The following is a 23,305-nucleotide window of genomic DNA, read 5'->3' as shown; positions in this document are numbered from 1 at the left end:
TTTGCTCTCCATCTATTTTTAAGTCTGATCTAAAAACATCTTTTCTCCTTTGCCTGTACCTCTTACTTTCTCTCTCCCTACTTTCGTTCTTTGTTTTATTTTTGCAACTAAGTTATTTATTTAACTTGGCGAAGCATGTTGGGATACAGCTCTCCTTGTTAAAGATCCAACATGCTGCCTCCTTTAGCTAACGGCTGAGAAAGTTCCCAATCTACTTCTCTGTAGGCCTGATCCTGCTCCATCGAACTCATTGGATTTTTACCATTGACTTCAACAGGAGCAGAATCAAACCCCTAGGTTCTGCAAGGGAGAGCTCCAGCAAAAACAAGAAAGACAATATTTGACATTTATATTATATCTAAAGTAAAAATATTCCTAAAACAAAAAACAGCCTTCTTTATGTTGGTACATTTTAAATAGGTAAACAAGGATTTCCCTCCCCTCTTTTGCAGGTGATTTTTAAAGTAAGAGGGAAGAGTTATAATTTAACCCGGACTTTATTCAAGTAATCTGATAATAGATCCTTAGAGATAACATAATCAATCAAGCAAACAAAACCCCCAAATAAATATTTTATGTAAAAACTGAAAAGAAATTGTTTAGCATTTTCTATGCTAGTATAAACAATCTTTTCTTTAACATCTTTCCTTTTTCATGTTATATTAGAGAGTACTAGACTATAGAACAGCAAACAGCAAGCCAATAGTACAGGTGATGAAAATTTAAATTATATGTTCCGTTATTTTCCATTATGTTCATTCTAATTATGCTGTTATAATGAGCTGACACAAAGTGGCAAAGGAACAACCAGAATTCTGCAAATGACAATAAAACTTTGAAGCAGCAGTTTCTTAGCAACAAACTGGAAACTGTGTTAAGTAGTATTTTTATTTTTATCGAGACGTGTGTGTACTAGCTGCCAGGTATTTTTCTAATATATATGCAGATATTTTTATATGTTGTTTTCTTCTAGTTTAACATTCCTAATATCTATTTTATTCTGTTGTATTCTAAGGGGTTAAATCTGCTCCCATTCATGGTTTCCAAGGCCAGAAGGGACCATTCTGATCATCTAGTCTGGAGTCATGTATAATATAGGCCATAGAACTTCCCCAAAATAATTCCAAAAGCATAGTTTTTAGAAAACCATCCAATCTTGATTTAAAAATTGGAGTCAAAGGATAGAGTGAATGGTGATGTGGTGACTGGGAGAGGTGGATCAGGACAAAAGGTCAAGAAAGAAGACAAGTGGAAGGAGGTGAGGCTTAATGAGAACATTAAAGCAAAAGTCAGACAATGAGGAAGGTGGATTGTGAGAAGACAGAGAGACAGGTGTCAAAATCAGAGGAGAGAGGTGGGGAAAAAGGGAGAGGTAGGTGGCAGAAGACAGCTGTCACAGGCGTGGCTGTGGTTACAGTCACCCTGAGGTTACAATCACAAAGGATATGAACAAAACAAAGGGAATTCATAAATTGACAGACAAATTCCCCAAACTGTCACAGCAGTGTGGAATGGGGAGTCTCATGTAGTGTGTCTTGGAGGAAGAAAATGACTGGAAAGGGTGAGGAGCAGGAAAGAAGTGTGAAGCCTCCCTACAGTCCTGTGGGGACAATTCAAGGTGAAGGAGTGAGAGGACAGACCATTAAGGGAGAAAGTGACTGAAGAGTGAATATCAGATGGGGAAATGCTGTTTTGTTTTGTTTTTGTTTTTAAATTAGAGTTTGGAACAAAACCTGCAAGCTTCATTGTTATATCTGGCAGGTGTACAGAGTTTTCATACAGAATAACAACATAAGAATGGCCCTACTGTGTCAGACCAAAGGTCCATCTAGCCCAGTATCCTGTCTTCTGACAGTGGCCAATGCCACGTGCCACAGAGGGAATGAACAGAACAGGTAATCATCAAGTGATCCATTCCCTGTTACCCATTCCCAGCTTCTTGCAAACAGAGGCTAGGGATATCATCCTTGCCCATGCTGGCTAATAGCCATTGATGGACCTATCCTCCATGAATTTATCTAGTTCTTTTTTGAACCCTGTTATAGTCTTTGCCTTCACAACATCCTTTGGCAAAGAGTTCCACAGGTTGACTGTGCGTTGTGTGAAGAAATACTTCCTTTTGTTTGTTTTAAACCTGCTGCCTATTAATTTCATTTGGTGATCCCTAGTTTGTGTGTTATGAGAAGGAGTAAATAACACTTCATTATTTACGTTCTCCACACCAGTCATGATTTTATAGACCACTATCATATCCCCTCTTTTCCAAGCTGAAAAGTCCCAGTCTTCTTAATCTCTCCTCATATGGAAGCTGTTCCATACCCCTAATCATTTTTGTTGCTCTTTTCTGAACCTTTTCCAATTCCAATATTTATTTATTTATTTATTTGAGATGGGGCAACCACATTTGCACGCAGTATTCAAGATGTGGGCGTACCATGGATTTATATAGAGGCAATATGATATTTTCTATCTTATTATCTATCCCTTTCTTAATGATTCTCAACATTCTGTTTGCTTTTTTGACTGCCGCTGCACATTGAGTGGATGTTTTCAGAGTACTATCCACAGTGACTCCAAGATCTCTCTCTTGAGTAGTAACAGCTAATTTGGACCCCATCATTTTATATGTATAGTTGGGATTATATTTTCCAATGTGCATTACTTTGAATTTATCAGCATTGAATTTCATCTGCCATTTTGTTGCCCGGTCACCCAATTTTGGGAGATCCTTTTGTAGCTCTTTGCAGTCTGCTTGTGATGTAACTATCTTGAGAATGAGAGATGTGTATTGACTGTGGCCAAGCTAAAGCATTCTTAGATGAGCATTGTGGCTGGTATTTATTTTACTGTGTTATTTTATTATAATAAGTTATATTATACTCTTCTCACCTACTGGATATTCATACAGTCCTGTGAAAAAAAACTATTCATTCTAAAGTTAATGGGAATTATAGTTGCATAAAGTTTACAGGACTTGACCTGTAGGGCCAGATTTTAAGAGGTATTTAGGCACCTAAAGATGCAGATAAGCGCTTTTGCAAATCTCACTAGACTAGACTCTTTGAGACAGGCATCTTTCTGCTTCTTTAGGTGCCTTAATGCATTTAAACAGCTGTCCCTTAGTGTCTCATAACATTTTATAATAAAAGTAAATTGAAAAGTCAACCACATTATACATTTTAAAACTTTGGTCTTTAATTCAGTCTTGAAAACTGGGTTTTGAAATGCTGAATATTAAAAGGCTGCAAGTTCCAAAAAGGGAATGGTCTTAGTCTCAGAGGAATCTTTACAAGCTGAAATAACTGAAACTTGGCTGTGAAAGAGCTTACAAAAAGGATTTTCTTAATTAATTAGGACTGGACTCTGAAGATACTTTTCTAATACTTTATCATCAGCAGAAGCCTGGATGTCAGAATCCTGAAAATTTGGGAACAGAACATTTCATGTAATTTATTTTCTTTCAGTGGCTAATTAATGAGCTACACTGCAAAGGGCTTAAATTTGGTGCACCTGTATTATATCTGATGTTATTAATTTTCCTTACTTAAAAGGACACCATCAAGGAATTTTTCAAAACACCATCAACATTTTTTTCAAAAAATTTCAAAAGGAATAAATAAATTAATGGAGAGATATCCTATCTCCTAGAACTGGAAGGGACCTTGAAAGGTCATTGAGTCCAGCCCCCTGTCATTGCTAGCAGGACCAATTACTGATTTTGCCCCAGATCCCTAAGTGACCCCCTCAAGGATTGAGCTCATAACCCTGGGTTTAGCACCTAATGCTCAAACCACTGAGCTATCTCTCCCTGCTCTTTATTATACTGCCTTGTAACCATGACCTTGAAATCTGTATCCCTGTTGAATGTTTTGGTCTTCTGCTGCATCTACACAATATTTTATTATTTTATTGTTGCTCGTAAGTGCTTGAGATGCGGTTATTGAGCCAGACTCTCATCTCAGTTACCCTGGTGTAACTTTGAAGTCAGTGAATTTATTCTAGATTTTTGCTGGAGTAACTGAGAGAAGAATTTGGTCCATTTATTTTATACAGAGAGCCAAGAAGCACTATGGGTTTTTTTTGTTTATTTGTTTTTAAATGAATACAGAATTACATACAGAAGAACACACAAGATAAAAGTAGATCAGATTTTGAGCAACACACCTTCACACTTATTTGAACATAAAACGCCAATAGATTCTTGTATCAGGGGGTAGCCGTGTTAGTCTGTATCTACAAAAACAACAAGGAGTCTGGTGGCACCTTAAAGACTAACAGATTTATTTGGGCATAAGCTTTCGATGCATCCGAAGAAGTGAGGTTTTTACTCACGAAAGCTTATGCCCAAATAAATCTGTTAGTCTTTAAGGTGCCACCAGACTCCTAATAGATTCTTGGGAATTATTGTCACATTTTTCTTATATTAAACAAAATCTAGCGGATGATACCTTTGTTTTCAAAGTAATAGTAAAGTATTATCATCCATTCAATTGTTGGTAGGTAGAGCTTTGTGCAGTATTTTAAAAAAAGGGACCATCATGATCATCTTGTCTGACCTGCATATTGCAGGCCACAGAACCTTACCCACCCACACCTGCATTTGGACCACAACCTCCAGCTGAGTTCCTGAAGTCTCCAAATCTTAATGTAAAGACTTTAAGTTACAGCGAATGCAGCATTTACTTTGGTTTAAACCAGCAAGTGACCCATGCCCCGTGCAGTAGAGGAAGGCAAAACCCACCCAGGGTCTCTGCCAATTTGACCTGGGAGAAAATTCCTTTCCAATCCCAAACATCAATTAGACGCTAAACATGTGGGCAAGACCCACCAGCCAGACATCTGGGAAAGAATTCTCTGTGGTAACTCAGAGCCCTCACCATCTAGTGTCCCATATCAGGTTGTTGGAGATATTTGCGAATAAGCAGGTGCGAAAGGGCCACATACCATTGTAGGCAACCTCTTTGTACCATCCCCTCCATAAACTTATCAAACTCTGTCTTGAAACAAGTTAGGTTTTTGACCTCACTACTCCCCTTGGAAGGCTGTTCCAGAACTTCATTCCTCTGATGGTTAGAAACCTTCATCCAATTTCAAACTTAAACTTGTTGATGGCCAGTTTATATTCATTTGTTCTTGTGCCAACCTTTGCTCTTAATGTAATTAACTCCTTTCTTTCCCTGGTGTTTATCCCTCTGATATATTTATAGAGAGCAATCATATCTCCCCTGAGCTTTCATTTTGTTAGGCTAAACAAGACAAGCTCCTTAAGTCTCCTCTCGTAAGACAGGTTCTCCATTACTCTGGTCATCCTAGTAGCCCTTTTCTGCACCTGTTTCAGTTTGAATTAATCTTTCTTGAACATGGGAGACCAGAATTGCACACACTGTTCCAGCTGAGGTCTCAGCAGTGTCTTGTATAATGGTAATAACACTTCCCTATCTCTACTGGAAATAACTCACTTAGTGCTTCCTAGAATTGTATTAGCCTTTTTTCACAGCTGCATCACATTGGTGGCTCATAGTCATCCTGCAATGGACCAATACACCAACGTCTTTCTCCTCCTCTGTGGCTTCCAACTGGTAAATCCACAGCTTATAGCAAAATCTCTTGTTAAGACCCACAATGCATGACTGCATTGTTAAATTCATCCCATTTATATTACTCCAGTTTTCAAGGTTGTCCAAATCTTCTTGTATGATATTCTGGTCCTCCTCAGTATTGGCAATACCACCTAACTTTGTGTCATCCGCAGATTTTATTAGCCAACTCTCACTTTTTGTGTCAAGGTCATTAATGAAAATTAGGGCTGTTGATTAATCACAGTTAACTCACACGATTAACTCAAAAAATTAATTGCGATAAAAAAAAATGAATTGCACTGTTAAACAATAGAATGCCAACTGAAATTTATTTAATATTTTGGATGGTTTTCTACATTTTCAAATATGGTATATTGATTTCTATTACAACACAGAATACAAAGTGTACAGTGCTCACTTTATAGTCTTATTTTTGATTTCAAATATTTGCACTGTAAAAATGATAAAAGAAATAGTATTTTTCAATTCACCTCTTACAAGCACTGTAGAACAATCTCTTTATCATGAAAGTGTAAGTTACAAATATAGATTTTTTTTGTTATGTAACTGCACTCAAAAACAAAACAACGTAAAACTTTAGAGCCTAAAAATCCACTCAGTCCTACTTTATATTCTGCCAATCACTAAGACAAACAAGTTTGTTTACATATATGGGAGATATTGCTGCCCGCTTCTTATTTACAGTGTCACCTGAAAGTGAGAACAGGTGTTTGCATGACACTTTGGTAGCTGGCATTGCAAGGTATTTACGTGCCAGATATGCTAAACATTCGTATGTCCCTTCATGCTTCGGCCACCATTCTCACAACCCTGGGTTTAGCAGGCCAATGCTCAGACCACTGAGCTATCCCTCTCCCCTAAGTTCAACTTTCATGATAAAGAGATTGCACTACAGTATTGTATTAGATCAATTGAAAAATACTATTTCTTTTGTTTTTTTCAGTGCAAATATTTGTAATAAAAATAAATATAAAGTGAGTGCTGTAAACTTTGTATTCTGTGTTGTAATTGAAATCACTATATTTGAAAATGTAGAAAACATCAAAAATATTCTGGTTTTTCTTCCCTAAGTGTAGCATTTTATAGTTGTCTTTGTTGAATTTAATTGTGTTGTTTATAGACCATGTGATGGGTTCCCCCCAGGGTGCCACTTGGAACTGGGGTACCACTGAGCCTGCCTGCCCCACCAACCTGGGTTCCCATTATACTGTATTGCTGAGGCAAGCCAGCCAAGCCCTCCCTCAGGCTTCAGACTGCACTTTACCAGCACACATACAGGTAGGGACACACCCAGCTGCTATACATACCGATGCTGAGATCAGCTCTGCTGCATGGGAAGGCTCAGCTAAGGAATTTCCCAGCACTCAAGTGCACTCCCCCTGTGGAGTGTAAACCCAAAATTGTACTGTCTTGCACTTCCATAGAACTATACAGCATAAGCTCATGAACTTTGCCCCCTCCCTCAATGTGGAGGAAGATATGCACAGCTTTTGCCCCCCAGTTATGAATTCCACAAACTAGTTTAAGAGAAAACAAAAACAAGTTTATTAACTACAAAAGATAGATTTTAAGTGATTATAAGTGTTAGCAAACAGATCAAAGTAGATTACCTACCAAATGAAACAAACATGCAATCTAAGCTTAAGATACTAAAGAAATGGGTTACAAGTAGTAATTTTTCATCCTAAAAGTTGTTTTAGACAGATTGCAGAGATTTTTGAAGTCCAGCTGTACTTGCTTGCAGCTTAAAACTTCAGATATTTCTTTCACAGGCTAGACAACCTTCCAGCCTGGGCTCAGTCCTTCTCCCCTCGTTCAGTCTTTGTTTCTTAGCTGTTTCCAGCAGTCATCTTGGGCAGGGATTCAGTGACGAACGACCAAGATGATGTCACTCTCCTGCCTTAAATAGTTTTTGCATATGGCGGGAATCCGTTGTCTCTCATTGTGATTCCCACGCCTGGTCAGTGGAAAAATACTAGTATTGCCATGGAGTCCAATACCAGGTGACTCGATCATATGACCCTGCTGTGTCAGAGCAGCCATGAGTCAGAGGCTGGTTGTAAGGTCCACAGAAAGCCTCCCCCGTTGGAGATAAACATCTTCTAAGACCTATTGTTCTCTCTAATGGCCCTTCCCATCCAGTCTTTTGCCTAGTGGGTGTTCACCAGGTGAAAACACTTTTGTAACACAGATGTATAGTCAATATTTCTAACATCAGATACAAAAATGATGCATGCATACAAATAGGATAATCATATTCAGTAAATCATAACCTTTCCAATGATATCTCATATGACCCATCTTGCATAAAACATGTCCTAGTTATGCCATAATCATATCATAATATTTTTATGAAGAATATGGGGTGTAATGTCACAGACCAGTTCTCCAATTTAGTTCTCCAATTTATCAAGATTCCTCTTAATTTTAGCTTTATCCTCCAAGGTTTTGGCAACCCACCTAGCTTTGTGTCTTCTGCAAACTTGATCAGTATGCTCTCCATAACTACATCCAGGTCACTAATAAAGATGTTAAACAACACTGGACCAAGAACAGATCCCTGTGGAACCCCACTCCAATCTGACACCATTCCATTAATACTCTTTGTTTGTGGTTGTTTAACCAATTATGTATCCACTTAATGGTCATTCTGTCGAGCCCACATTTCTCCAGTTCACATATCAGAATGTCATGTGGGACTGTGTCAAAAGCCTTGCTGAAGTCCAGGTATATTATGTCCACCACCTTCCCCCATCCACCAAATCAGTTACCCTGTCAAAGAAGGAAATCAAGCTGATTTGGCATGATTTGTTCTTGGTAAATCCATGCTGGCTGCTAGTGATTACCCCTTCATCCTCCAGGTATTTGCAGATTGAATGTTTGATACATTGCTCTAGTGGCTAACCAGGAGTCAAAGTCAGTCTGACTGGTCTATAGTTCCCTGACTACTCCTTTCCCCCCTTTTTAAAGATGGGCACTATGTTAGCCCTTCTCCAGTCTTCCGGGACCTCTCCTGTCATCCATGAGTTGGTAAATATTATTTCCAGTGGCTCCAAGATTTCTTCAGCTAATTCCTTCAGTACTTTCAGGTGAACAGCATCTGGCCCCACTGATTTGAATTCATTCAAATTGGTCAGAAGATCTCTGATGTGTTCTTTACTTACCCTGATCTGCATCCTTTGCCCTTTATTGTCTAAGGTAACCTTGCAAGTCGTCACATGTTATTTTTTGTGAGAAGACTGAAGTAAAGTAGGCATTGAGCAGCTCTGCCTTTCTGTCATCTGTCATCAGCTCACCTTCTCTATTGAGCAGCGGACCCACGCCATCTTTAATATTTCTTTTTTGTCTGACGTATTTGAAGAATGCCTTCCTGTTGTCTCTAATATTTCTTGCCAGCTGTAACTCATTCTTTGCCTTGGCTTTCCTGATTTTCTCCGTACATGCTCGTGCTATTCCCATGTTTACTTCCTTGGTGACATGCCCCTCCTTCCATTTCCTGTATGTATCCCTTTTGGCTTTTAGATAGCTAAAAAGCTCCTTGTGCAGCCACATTGGCCTCCTGTACCTCTTCTTATTTTTCTTCTGCTTCAGAATAGCTTGATGTTGAGCCTCTAGTACAGGGGTAGGCAACCTATGGCATGCATGCTGAAGGCGGCACATGAGCTGATTTTCAGTGGCACTGCCCGGCTCCTGGCCACTGGTTCAGGGGGCTCTGCATTTTAATTTAATTTTAAATGAAGCTTCTTAAACATTTTAAAAACCTTATTTATTTTACATGCAACAATAGTTTAGTTATATATTATAGACTTCTAGAAAGAGACCTTCTAAAAATGTTAAAATTTATTACGGGCATGCGAAACCTTAACTTAGAGTGAATAAATGAAGACTTGTCACACCACTTCTGAAAGGTTGCCGACCCCTGCTCTAGTATTACATCTTTTAAGAACTGTCAGTCCCCTTTGATTCCTTTTCTTCCTAATTGGTCTTTCCATGGGACCTTGCCTACCATTTCTCTGAGTCAGTTGAAATCTGTCTTTCTGAAGTCCAATGTCCTTGTTTTGCTGTTCTCATGTCCTCCTTTCCATAGGATATTGAATTCTATCAGATCATGATCACTTCCTCCCATGTTCCCGACCAACTTCACATTCGCAACTAATTCATTCCTATTGGTTAAAACCAAATCCAAAATGGATGACCTCCTACTTGTTTCCTCAACTTTCTGAATCAGCAAGCTGTCCCCTAGACACATTAAGAATTTGCAGGATGTATTATATTTTGCTGCAATAGTCTTTCAACAGATATCAGGGAAATTAAAATCCTTTATTAATATACTCTTGGGGGAATTCTGTGCCACTGTGCTTGTGCAGAATTCATGTCCCCCACAGATTTCTTTGTTTCCCTGCAGAAAAATGACTTTCTGATTGGAAAGCAAAAGGAACCCAAAAGAGCAGTCCCCTCCCCATTAACAGCTGCCAGAGAGGTAAATCAGTGTGGGGCGACAGGACTGGGATGCTCCGGCCAGTGGCTTCTACCCTTCGTCGGGCTCAGCTGCAGTCCTGGCTGGACTGGGGGAGGGGAAGGACAGGACTTCCTTTTTCCTTGCAAGGAGCGGCAGGAGCTGGGTCAGACCAGCCCCAGAAACCTCCCCTGGCTGTAGGAAGCTCTGCACTCCCCCCACACACTTTCTGCCCCCATCGCTCCTCAGCGATGGGGGGGAGGGGTCTCTGTATGGAGAGCTGCTCCCCCATCCACCCAATCCCCGTGCATCTGGACCCCTCAGACCCTGACCCCCCACACTGAGTCTCACCCCTCTGCATCCAGAAATCCCCCACTGAGTCCCCCACACCCAACCCCCACTCTACCAAGCCCCACCCCCTGCATTCAGAGCCCCCCTGCACCTGGAACCCTCCTGCTGAGCCCCAATCCTCTGCACCCAGACCCCCCCCACTGAGTGCCTGTCACTCAAACTCCAACCCCAACAAGACTCAACCAGCTGCACCCGGCCCCCCACCAAGCCCCACTCCCCCAGCACCCTCCTGCTAAATCCCCAAAATGAAGATCCCTCCTGCCAAGCCCCAACCACCTTCACTTGCCCCCCGGGCAGAATTCCATTGCCCCTGAACCTGGAACTCTGCAATGAGCCCCCGTGCATCCAGATTCCTCCCATCAGGGCTGGCTCCAGGCACCAGCTGAGGAAGCTGGTGCTTGGGGCGGCAGATTGTTCGAGGCGACATTCTGCCCAATCCTAGGACGGCACAGCCGCTTTTTTTTTTTTGTTCCGCTCCGGCCGCCCTGTAGGGGGCGGCGGCATGGAGAACCAGAGCACCCTGCAGGGCAGTCCTCTTCCTTCCCTCCCCACCGACTAGAGCGGAGTCCTTGCGGCAGGAGGCAGCGCAGTGGGAGAGGCCACGTGGCAGCACCCCTGCTGTAGCCCTGGCCGCCCCCTTCTCTCTTTCCACTTCCCCACCGCAGCCGGTCCCCCTGCACCCGTGCCCCGGCCGTGCCGCAGGTTTTTTTTTTTTTTTGCTTTGTCGTTCTGGCCGCCCAGTTTTTTTGTTTTTTTGTTTTTTGCTTGGGGCGGCCAAAAAGCCAGAGCCGGCCCTGCTTCCCATACCCAGACCCCCGTATCAAGCTGCCCACAACCAGATTGCCCCACACAGAACCCTCTCACCCCACATTTGGATCCCCCCACACTAAGCCCTTCTACTCTTGGATCCTGCCAGGCTGAACTTGCCTGTCCACACCTGGTGCACCTGTCACAGAGGGGCAGGGCCCCAGGGTGTTTCTGGGGCAGGCCTGGCCTTTGTGCTGTGTTAGTGTCGGGTGCAGCCTCACCTCTGAGTCTGTGTCCTGGTGGGAGGGCTGCAGGGTGATCTCTCACCTTTGTGCAGCCAGTGGCCTGTGCTCCCCACTGTCATGCTGGAGCCTCCACATTTATTTATTGACAAATAAAATTTGCAGAATTTTGCAGAATTTTGATTTTTTTGGTGCAGAATTCCCTCCGGAGTAATTCATATTAGCTCATGTGTGTTAGCTAATCTTGTTACTTGCTTGTAGAATGGCTATAATAGACCCCCACCATAACATTGTTACTATTCTTTTCCCTTGTTATCCTCACCCAGAGACTCTCAGTAGGTCTGTTGCTCACTACCCCTTGGACCGCGGAGCAAGTGTATACATTCTTGACGTCAGCACAACACCTCCTCCTTTTTTCCCCACACCAATCCTTTCGGAACAAGCTAGATCCCTCAGTACTATACTCCAATTATGGGAGTTGTGCCACCAAGTCTCTATGATGCCAATTAAGTCAATTTTCTTTATATACCATGACTTTCAGTTCATCCTGCTTGTTCCCCATACTCCTTGCATTTGTGTACAGGCATCGAAGATATTTTGCAGACTGACCTGGAATACCTGTATTCTAGTCATGACTTCTATTCCACCATATTTCCATTATCCCTATAATATCTTATTTCATTTCCCGCACTACAAGTTCTAGTTCCTCCATTTTGTGGCCCAGGCTCCTTGTAGTGGTATACAAACATCTTTGTTGGTTCTGCTTGGCCTCACCCAGATTCCTGGCCTGATTAGGACAGTTATTTTACTGCCAGTATTGCCTACCTGACTGTTTCTGTCATTGGTACTATCTTTCCTCCTATAGTCCATTCTGCTACCTTCTGTAGTTCCTTTCTCCACTTCTGTATACTCTGATTTGCTTTTCCTTCTGCTCAATATTAGAGTCAGGCATGGCGATTACAAGAGCATCTCCCAGTCATCACCCCTGCCCCCAGATTCCTAGTTTAAAGCTCTTGTATTAAGTTATGCCAACCTGCATCCCGGACGTCTATTATCCTTCCTACTCAATTCAGGTGAAGTCCATCCCATGAGAACAGACTTCTATCATGAATGCCTCCCTTTGATCGAACATCCCAAAGCCTTCCTTATAGCACCATTGCCTGAGCCATCTGTTGATCATCATAATCTTGTCTTGCCTTTGCTCTCCTTCTCTAGTGATAGGTAGAATCCCACTGATGTTCACCTGGGCCTCTGTTACTTTAAGCATCTTCTCCAGCCTGGTGTAGTCTTCCTTGATGCATCCCAGTGAGAATGTAGCAGTATCATTTGTTTCCATGTGAAGCACAAACAGTGTCTCTTTTCTGCTCCCATTAGGATCTTCTTCAGCATCAGGTCCCCATCCTGTATCTTAGATACCGGCAGACAACACACCCTTCTGTTCTTCAGCTCAGCTCTGGTGACAGGTCTATCTGCTCTTTTTAGTAGAGAGTCCCCAATTAAATCAACTTGTGATTCTCAAGCCTTCCTACTTTTTTTTTTTCTTGCTGCAAGTCTTTTTGTCTTCTTTTCTCACTTGCAATCTTCTGTGAATGTGATGGAGGAGAGAGCCCTGACAGTTTGGCAATTTGCCCATCAGCAATATCTAAAAACAGGATGCTATTATTTCAAAATAATATTGAATATTCTTTCTCTCCACCCAAATATGTATCTGTCAGGCAGAATGATAAATTTTACTGTAAGTTGAGAGTACTTATAAAAATCAAGCAGTACAATAATAAACTCTGCCTTATTATTGTATGATTAAGTATGAACAGTATCTAACCAGAGCCAAGGGAAAAAATTAAATAAGGAGCTGAATAGTACAAGGTACTATTACTGGAGATCCCTTCCATTCTCCATTGCAGACCTGGTGCCAAGTCCCATTTATCTGAAGATAAATTCCTTGAATGGAGATTAATTTTAAGGGAGCTTTTAAAAGCTTCTAGCATAAAAGGAATTTGCTGCATATTTCATGACACGCTTTCACAAACATTTCTGAATATCTGATCTCACTCGTAAAGATCTATTTTGAAATAGACCAGACATTGGGCTTTTTATTGGGACACTCCGGTGTGAGATAGAAGGACAGCCCTGACAAAGGAGGAAGAGGGCTTATGAATAAGGCTATGACTTAGTTGGGTATTTTTAGTAAAAGTCATGGACAGGTCATGGGCAATAAACAAAAGTTCACGGCCCGTGACCTGTCCATGTCTTACATTAAAAATACCGGTGATTAAATCTGCGGGGGGTGGGGGGTGTGACGGGTTGGATCACAGAAACCCCCTTGGGAGCTGCCACCCGATGTGCAAAGACTACCTCTGCTCCTGTTTTCCCTGCCAGCTCAGGACTCCAGCACCCTNGGGTGGGGGGTGTGACGGGTTGGATCACAGAAACCCCCTTGGGAGCTGCCACCCGATGTGCAAAGACTACCCCTGCTCCTGTTTTCCCTGCCAGCTCAGGACTCCAGCACCCTGTCTTGCTGAGCCAGACACTCCCGTCTGGCTCCAGACACAGACCCAGGGTCTGAATCACTTGTCCCAAAGCTGCAAGTTTACCTGAAAACAGCTCACAGTAGTGTGCTTGTCTTTAGCACTCAGATGCCCAACTCCCAATGGGGTCTAAACCCAGATAAATCCGTTTTACCCTGTATAAAGCTTATGCAGGGCAAACTCATAAATTGTTCGCCCTCTATAACACTGATAGAGAGATATGCACAGTTGTTTGCTCCCCCAGGTATTAATACATACTCTGAGTGAATTACTAAATAGAAAGTGATTTTATTAAATACAGACAGTAGGATTTAAGTGGTTCAAAGTAGTAACAGACAGAACAAAGTAAGTCCCCAAGCAAAATAAAATAAAATGCGCAAATCTATGCCTAATCAAACTGAATACAGATAATCTCACCCTCAGAGATGCTTCAGTAAGTTTTTTCTCAGACTGGACACCTTCCAGGCCTGGGCACAATTCTTTCCCCTGGTACAGCTCTTGTTGCAGCTCAGGTGGTAGCTAGGGGATTCTTCATGATAGCTCCTCTCCCTCTCTGTTCTCTTCCCCCCTTTATATATCTTTTGCATAAGGCGGGAACACGGCTGTTACTCTGAAACTTTGTCCCTCTGGGTTTCCACCCCCCCCTCACTGGAAAAGCACCAGGTTAAAGATGGATTCCAGTTCAGGTGACATGATCACATGTCACTGCAAGACTTCATTACTCACTTGCCAGCACACACATATACAGGAAGACTCACAGGTAAATACAGCCATCTGCAGACAATGGGAGTCATCAAGATTCCAACCCATCATTAATGGTCCACACTTTACACAATTACAATAGGCCCTCAGAGTTACATTTTATATTTCTAGTTTTAGATACAAGAGTGGTACATTTATACAAATCAGATGATCATACTCAGTAGATTATAAGCTTTGTAATGATACCTTACAAGAGACCTTTTGCATGAAGCATATCCCAGTTACGTTACATTCACTTATTACCGTATTTTCTCTAAAACTATCCCAGTTACATTATATTGACTTATTATCAAGTTTTTATAAAACCATATAGACTGCACAACGTCACAGGGGGATGGCACTGGGCCACTGCTGGGGGATGTCTGTGAGGGGTGCTGCGGGTGGGGGGGGGGAAAGCATCTGGGGTCAGTGGCACCAGCTGCCCAGGCCAGCAGACTGCGGCTACTCCAGTCAGCGGGCCAGCTGGCTGGGGACTGCTGCCCGGGCCATCGGACAGCAGGTGCTCTGGCTGGCCAGCCAGAGACCACTGAAGGGGGTCACCAGAGCAGTAGCTGGTGTGGCTGTCCACTGGGCCACTCCAGCATGGCTGGTGTGACTGTCCCAGGGGCCACCTGAGCAGCTGGCCCCAGAGTCAGCCACACACCCTGCAGAAGTCATGGAGGTCGTGGAAGTGACATATTCTGTGATTTTCATGACCTCTGTGACAGAAAAAGAGCCCTACTTGTGAGGAACACTCTGACGTTGGACATAAGAATGGCCATACTGGATCAGACCAATGGCCTAGCTACCCTGTTTCCCCGAAAATAAGACATCCTCCGAAAATAAGGCCTACTTACAGTTTTGCCTCTCGTTGTAATATAAGGCATCCCCCCGATAATAAGACCTCCCCGATAATAAGGCATCCACCGATAATAAGGCATTTTTCATTTCTGAAAAATAAGACATCCCCTGAAAATAAGACCTAGCGCATCTTTGGGAGCAAAAATTAATATAAGACACTGTCTTATTTTCGGGGAAACAGGGTAGCTCAGTATCCTGCCTTCCAACAGTGACTGGTGCTAGATGTTTCAGAGGGAATGAACAGAACAGGGAAATTTATTGAGTGACCCAGTCCCTATGGTCCTGCCCCAGCTTCTGGCAGTCCAAGATTTAGGGACACCCAGAGCATGGGACACTAGGTGTGTGATGGAGGAGTACTGACATTGCGGGGAAGAGGGGTATGATGGGTCAGAGCTGTGCCGTTGGGGACATGAGTCCTGTTGCTGGTGGTGGAGTGATCTATAATATAGGTCAGCCCTGATGCTCTATGTGTGTGCATGTGTTGGAGGAGAGAGCCCTGGTGTGTTGTGTGTGTGTGGGAAGAGAGCCCTCACGCTGGTGTGTGTGTGTGATGGAAGAGAGAGCTCTCACACTGTGTGTGTGTATATGAAAGAGAGATGGAGGAGAGAGCTTTGACACTGGATGGGGGGGGGGTGACATAGGAGAGCCGTGAAATAGGGGTGTGTGATGGTGGAGAGCTCTGACGTTATTTGTGTGTGGTTGTGAGGTGTGTGATGGAGGTGAGAGCCCTGACACTGTGTGTGTGTGTGTGTGTGTGTGAGAGAGAGAGAGAGGTGGGGGTGGGAGGAGGAAAGAGCCCTGACATTTTTCTTGGGGAGGAGGGGGACTTAGACAATGTGTGGGGGGAAGGAGGATGAGACCGAACGAGGAAAGAGCCCCGACACGGTGCGTGTGTGAATGTGAGATGGCGGAGAGAGCTCTGACACTGGGGTGCGTGAGGGAGAAGAACCCAGACACAGGTGTGTGTGGGTGTGCGATAGAGGCGAGCCCCGTCATCGGGTGTGGGTGATATGGAGGCGAGCCCTGACACAGGGCTGGGGGTGGGTGGGTGTGAGATAGACGAGAGCCCTGCCATCGGGTGTGAGGAGAGCCTTGACACGGGGCTGTGTAAGACAAGCGGGAGCCCCGCTCCTGGCCGGCGGAGGTCGCCTCTCTCCTGGAGATCGAGCCCTGGCATTCCGGGGTGACTTGCGGCGGGGTAGTGCCGCCGGCGCCCCGCCCCGTATCCCCCAGCGCGTTTGGATATTGCCGTGCTCGGGCAACTCTTTTGCCCCGCGAAGGCTGCTGTAGCGGCGCGTTGCCCCGGCGACCAGCTCCGCGGTGCTGGGGGCGGCTCCTGCCCTGCTCTCGGTCGTTGAGCGGCGGCTCTGCGCTTCGCGGGGGCCTCGCCGGAGAAGGGAGCGCAGCCCGGCGCCTGGAAAGCCCCTGTCCTGCCCGAGGGCCGTCCCGGGGCGATGGCACCGCACCCCCCTCACTGATGACCTACCCTGGCGGATAACGACCCGGGGCTCCGGGGATGCGCAAGGGGAGCGGGGCCTAACCGCGCCCGCCAACACCTCCTCTTGGAGGAACTGCTCCCCATCCACCGCTCTTGGGGGGCCTGCGGCAGAAGGACCAACTGCCCCCCAACCTACCCCGTTTCGGGGACTTGCCCCCATCTGCCCCCTTTACGTGGAGGCTCCACAAACAACTGCGCCCTTCAACCCGATCCCTTGAGGGGGCGACACCCACGGGCTGCTGCCTACCGGAGGAGAGGGGCCGCCGCCCCCGGCACAGCTTGCCTCCTCCTCCGCCTCCCCCGAGCCTGAATACAAGAGCATCGCTTCTGCGTGGAGGAGAAAGTCGAAGCAACCGCCCCCCTTCAACCTACAGCAGGGCACGCGGAGCAAAGGGTGGGAACATGCTGGTGCCTGCCGCTCCCTGCAGACGCTGGAGGGACTAAGGGAAGTAAAGCTGCTGGAGAAAGTTTCCTTCCAGGAGGTTGTGTTGAGAGTGGAGTGATGCTCACAGAGAAGCAGCAGTAGGTTGTGCTGGTGCCGCATTGTGTTTGCTGAGGCCCCTCCTGGGTGGTGTGGGCTCAGCAGCTTCCTATGAGGAAGAGGCAGTCACTGCTCGACACTCAAGTGCATCGGTGGAAGCGGGTGTTGCGTGGACTCCTCTCCTACTGAATGCAATGTGAGGCTTGGATGGATCATGGTTTGCCAAGGGCTGTAGTTATTACGTGCATCCTTTAATCATCTCCTCCAAAATGGATTTTAGTCAGAACAATTTATTTGGGTACATAGAAGACCTGCAGGAACTTACTATTATAGAAAGGCCGGTGCGCAGGAGTTTAAAGGTATATACTTTAAAACCAGAATGATGCTTTAAAATCCAGCTGGAATTATTTCAGGCTTGTATTTGTGCATAGCTGGCTGCTCAGGCAGCACCTTATTTTTAAAAATTGCTTTCAGTTGTGGTGAAATTAACATCCTTGAATTCTGTTTAGTAAAGCCTTAATATTTCTAGGTATAAACAAAAACGTAAGTAAGACAAAATAGAAAAAAGGTAGTTGATGTTTACAGTAACGTTCATATGTCTATGTTAATTATAAATATGCATGAAATATATATTATAAGAATAACTGTTAGAACAGAATCTTATTAGAGTCACTAACATATTTCTGGCTAAAGATTTATCTGACTGTATTTTAAGCCTTATTTGAGATTTTAAGGGTTAAATTCCTATTTAACCATGTAATTATCTTTGGAGGTTGGGAGAAAGGGTTGTTATAAGACAACTAAAACAGGGAAATAGTAAGGTATTTTAAAATCATATTTTGTATTTCATACTTGATAGACACCAGAAGAAATAGAGAGATTGACAGTTGATGAAGAACTCAACGATATTGAAAGGGCTGTATATCTACTCAGGTATGACCTAAAATATTGTTGTGAAATGTTGCTGTCCATATTGACAACATCCAGTTTTTATTTTAGTCCCCTATTTCTGTTACCTTGTGTTTTCTGTCTCTAATGTTTCTTGGTTTTATTCTTCTTACTGTTTGGATGATTACAAATAGAGGCAAGATAAAATAGGTGTTTTACCCTATCATTTTGTTAAACTTACACAAACTGGCATTGGATAGTATACCCCTATAGACCTACAAGTGTTTATTTGCTCAGTAAGTTCCTGAGATGGCCCTCTCCATTAATGAGTTGTACTTCATATTTTTTTTTTCTGAGTGTTGGTATTAAAGAGAGTCATCAGTGACTAACTTCATATTCACTCTATAGCAAGAGCAATGATTATGCAGACATGGAACAGAGCTGTTTGAAGTTTATTGCATGCTTCTTGGCAGTATAAAGAAGGGTACTGTTTGAGAGATCAGTCTCACAGTCCTAAGAAAATACTGTGTAACAGATTATTTTAATATTTAACTATGCTCTTGTTTCTCATTTTACTCTCCTCTTCCAGTTCCCTAAAGTGTCTAGTTAGTTGCTTAATTGTTTTAAATTATAATTGTTTCAAACCCAGATCTCTTTTGACTCTACTGCAGATGTCAACTTTGAGGGGATAAGTGTTCTGAAGGATTTTGATTTGAATATATACTTTTATACAATACTCAGTAATTGGAGAGCCAGCTGCTAGCTTCCTCCCAATTTATCTATCCGCTATCTTTAGTGCTCTCTGAATCCATGCTTGTCTTCAAAATTTTCAGTATGTTTTTCAGTTCCCTAACTTTTTTTTTTTTTGGTCTGATCTGCTTGGCAGTATTGTTAGGCCTGCATTTTTGGCCATCTGCTGTACTTTTGGTAATAAATTTTAGCTATGGCTTATTTTTTTAATTTTGAATGTTCTAATTATTAAAGGTCTGATCTTGCAACGTTTACTAATGCAGTTATATGAGTAGTCCTATTGATTCCAATGGAAGTACAAGAGAATAGGGATCAAAGCTCTAGTTTGTAGTTATACAGTGTTTTAGGTCATTATCTCATAACAATCAGTAGTTTCTTTTCTGCATGATGGCAAAAATTTTTCTTCCTTTCATGATTAAAGATAATGTTTCCAACAATATATCACTATTGGAACACTGTGTGGCTAAAGGGTAAGAAAAAGGCTCATTTTCATATCTTTCATTTTACTAGCTGCTTTTCAACCTGGCCTTGGACTCTTCTTGACTTTCTTTTCTCCTTTCTCTGTGAACTGCACAGCTGTTCTAGGGACATACTTTTTTGCCTTGAAAAGATGTTTGTATGTCTATCTAATTGTAGTCCTTATATTGTTGAAAGTAACTTTTATCTATACTTGATAAGCTTTTTTATGAAATGGTTTCTCATTGTAATAAAACTGTCCGGGGTATATATGTTTATCCAGTGGAAGCTTTTGTCATTTGATACTATGGAGGAAATTTCCCCTCTCATGCTGGGTGGGCTATAAGTGGGGGGAAAAGAGCTGGAATGGCACCCAGCCTGTAGCAGAAGTGGCATCCTCTCTATATCACACAATGATGTATTTTTGTCTCCAATATTCTTATCTATTATATCACATTGTCTCTTCCCTCGCCCCTCGTCCCCACCTATTCCTCTTTGCCAGTGATGTCAGCTTCTCACCCCGAGGTCTGTGTACCTTCTTCTGTGCTGGTCCTTGCACATAGGCACTAATACCTATGAAAAATTAATCAATTTAGTGAGGACTGGGTTGAGTTCTAGATGGAGATAGTTGATGCTTTGTCTGTTTATAATAATTTAAGAAATTCAATTTTTATGTGTGTGTGTGTGTGTATATATATATATATGTAAAAGTATATTTTATATTATGATTGTATCCCTCTTGCTCTATCTTTCCTATTGTCAACTTATCTTCTTAGGGCCCTGATCCAGCAAACACATACATGGATGCTTAACTTTACTAAAGTGAGTAGTTCTTGTTTGTACCACACCTAGCACAATAGGGCTTCAATCCTGCCTGAGGCATTAAGATGGCTACAATAATATAAATATTTGATAATAATAAAAAGCACCTGAAAGCGACAGTCCTGTCTGAATCCTCACATTACAACATACATTAGTCTCTTAAAACAAAACAAACAATATTTTTTATATTATTTCCTACATGCTAATGTAAGTTTTGTTGTGCTCAGAGTTATTTTTCTCAAGTCATTTGCTACTGAATCACTAGTCTGCAGTTAGATGTTGTCACCTTTCTTGTGGAGAACAGTAGTAATATTTTAGTTGTCTGAGATTTTTGATGCATGAATTACTTTATTTTCTGCTATTGTATTTCCCCACATACTCTATGATGATGTCTTAATTCCTCAGCTTTCTTATCAGTCTCATCAGTCAGTGCCTATTTTTCAGGTCTTGTTATACTTGCTCTCTTCATATTTTAGGCAGAACTGATAGGAGTTACATTAATATGGGTTTGAAGTGCAGAACTGATGGTGGACTGTAAAGGGCAGGATTGATTTTTGGGGTGCAATTGCTAAGCAGGGAGCATGGGTAGATGTGTGGGTAATGAGACACTCCACACACTTTTTTTCAGGTTGCTTTAAGCACTGATTGTGTGTGTGTGTGTGTGTGTATAGTGCATAATATACTGGAGCCCCAATCCTTGATTGGAGCCTCTAGGTGCTACTGCAATTCAAATAACACTGATCTGCTTTTGGTGAGGTATTACTTTCATGAGGATGTTGTTTTATTTTAATTATAGTTTGATCACTGCCTGTGAACAGATTTTTGTTTTGTTGACACAACAATACTGTTGTTTTTTTTTGTAACTTTGATTGTTTTGTCTACAAAGGTTGCAGGTAAATCCTCCCTTACCCAAGTGACTTTTGAGAACAGTCAAATTTTGAAGAATGAAATTCTGGTGTTAAGGGGATGTTTTATAATTTCAGATAATCAGTGTTTTGGAGAACTGGGTTTGAATAATTGGTATTACTTGTATTTTTAGAGCAATAATTGAAAGGCAGCGTGGTCTAGTGGAGCCATGGGCAAACTACTGCCCGCCGGCCACATCCGGCCCATGGGACCGTCTTGCACGGCTCTTGAGCTCCCAGCTAGACTGTCCCTGCCCTAAGGAGCTTACAATCTAAGTTTGATACAAGAGACAACAGATGGACATAGACAGACAAGAGAGCCCAGCTAAACAATGAGACCGTATTGGTCAGCATGATATGCAGTGATGGATTATGACTGTTAAAAGGTACATATTGTTTGTTGCAAAGATATATTGATTTGGTATTGGGATAGTATCTATCACTGGCATGCACACTGTTTTGTGATTATTTTCTGAAGCCTTCTATGATAAATTTCCCTAGTGGTCTTACTTTACTGCATGTAGAGTATTGTATTCAGCTACTCTGGTTTGTTTCTTTATGCTTGCTTATTTTTGAAAGCTTCCAGGACTTGCCATTTCTGTTGTATTGAAAACAACAGAGGAATAATATATTATCAAGTTAGAAGGTTCAATTATTCACCCTTTTGGGAACATGCTTTGTAGTAGGAGGCATCTTGTCTCACAGTTTTAAAAAAATTACTATATTTTAGCAAAACATTTAACACAGAAGATTATTGTAGACTAAGTAAAACCTGTTATAGATATGAAAGAATGCAACCCTTAGAACCTTAGCATGTTTATATAAGCACAATAACTGCTGCAGAAACACTACGTTATCACAGACATCTTAGATCAACTGGTTTATTTGCAAATTTTAGTAAACTTTTATAAATTTACATTCTTGCTAACATCAAGCAATTAAAAAATCATGAGATTTTACTAATAATAAATCTTGGGTTTTTTCTTTGCCTTCTGACTTTTCAGCTTTTAGGGCTCCTCTGCAACTGTGAAGGCTAGCACTTTACTTTTTGTTGTAGATGAGAGCTGAGATTTTCATTTAAGTGTACAGCTCCAGGAGCTGAAGATTTTAAGATAATTTCATTGCAAGTCTTGCAGTATTTGAGGTTATGAGAACTGGTAAAATTGCTTCAAAACATAGGACTTCACATTTTTTGGCCATGGTGACTACACAGGATTTTGAAATATCCAATTGTTGGATTCAGCAGTGTAGCAAAATATTCTTTTATCTGCATCATTAAGCTGCAAATATTAACATTACAAACAAGACTTTCTTTCTCTTCACTCTTCCTTTATGTTCTTAGGCATGCTTGTGATTGTAGCCTAACAGCTTTTTGTTCTTATTTTGTAAACTGCAATTTAAATTATATTGAAGTTGAGTTATTGATCCATTTATTTGCATAAATTAGTTGTCTGACATTGTTTCTGTTATGCAAATAAATTCACTGATAGGAAGTTAGTGAAGCAAAAAATCCAAAAAGAGAACTTTTTTCTGAGTTAGTGCTAAGTAGCTTTTTATTAAATTCAGTTCTGTGAAAATATTATCTTTGCTTATATTGACTACTTTAAAATATTTTAAATGCAACAAACAAGTCTGTAAAAAGTCAAAAGTAATTAAATATTCGTCATATCTGAACTTTGAAAGGTAGTTGAGAGTGACTCAGCTATACAGAGTGGAGGGTAGCACCGTGCTCCTGAGAAGCCTCTTAACCCTGAGGATAGGGAAGAGGTAAAACTGTTGCAGACTCTCCCTGCTCTCACAGACATTGGATGGCCTTCTGTACAATCAGGAACTGGTGAGATGGAGTGGGGAAGATGGGGCAGCAGCTGTTCTGTATGCCACTATCCCCCTTGAGAGAGAGAAGCTTTCCAGGTTTGAGAGATAAAAGAGCTTATAATAAAAAAATTAATGCTTTTAGCCAAAGATATGGTTATTCCCTC

At 42.2% G+C, this 23,305-nt stretch overlaps 1 protein-coding gene across 3 annotated transcripts in view; it reads left to right on the top strand.

Moving 5' to 3' along the window:
- The first annotated feature begins 16,769 nt into the window (after positions 1-16,769).
- Positions 16,770-23,305, top strand: part of PPP4R4 (protein phosphatase 4 regulatory subunit 4) — a 105,219-nt gene continuing 98,683 nt past the window's right edge. The window contains exons 1-2 of one of the 3 annotated variants that reach the window (XR_004645436.1): positions 16,770-17,864; positions 18,365-18,438. Coding sequence is in view for 1 of the 3 variants with exons in the window: in XM_034768034.1 (XP_034623925.1) it covers positions 17,775-17,864; positions 18,365-18,438 (164 nt within the window). In the remaining 2 variants the exon portion in view is untranslated. Of the gene's footprint in view, positions 17,865-18,364; positions 18,439-23,305 lie in introns of those variants that run through there. The other 2 variants (XM_034768034.1, XM_034768036.1) reach the window with 2 other exon arrangements.

This window comes from Trachemys scripta, chromosome 4, assembly GCF_013100865.1.
Source record: "Trachemys scripta elegans isolate TJP31775 chromosome 4, CAS_Tse_1.0, whole genome shotgun sequence".
Classification (NCBI taxonomy): Eukaryota; Metazoa; Chordata; order Testudines; family Emydidae; genus Trachemys; species Trachemys scripta.
The sequence above is the reverse complement of the archived record's forward strand: the minus strand, read 5'-3'. Positions and strand labels throughout refer to the sequence as shown.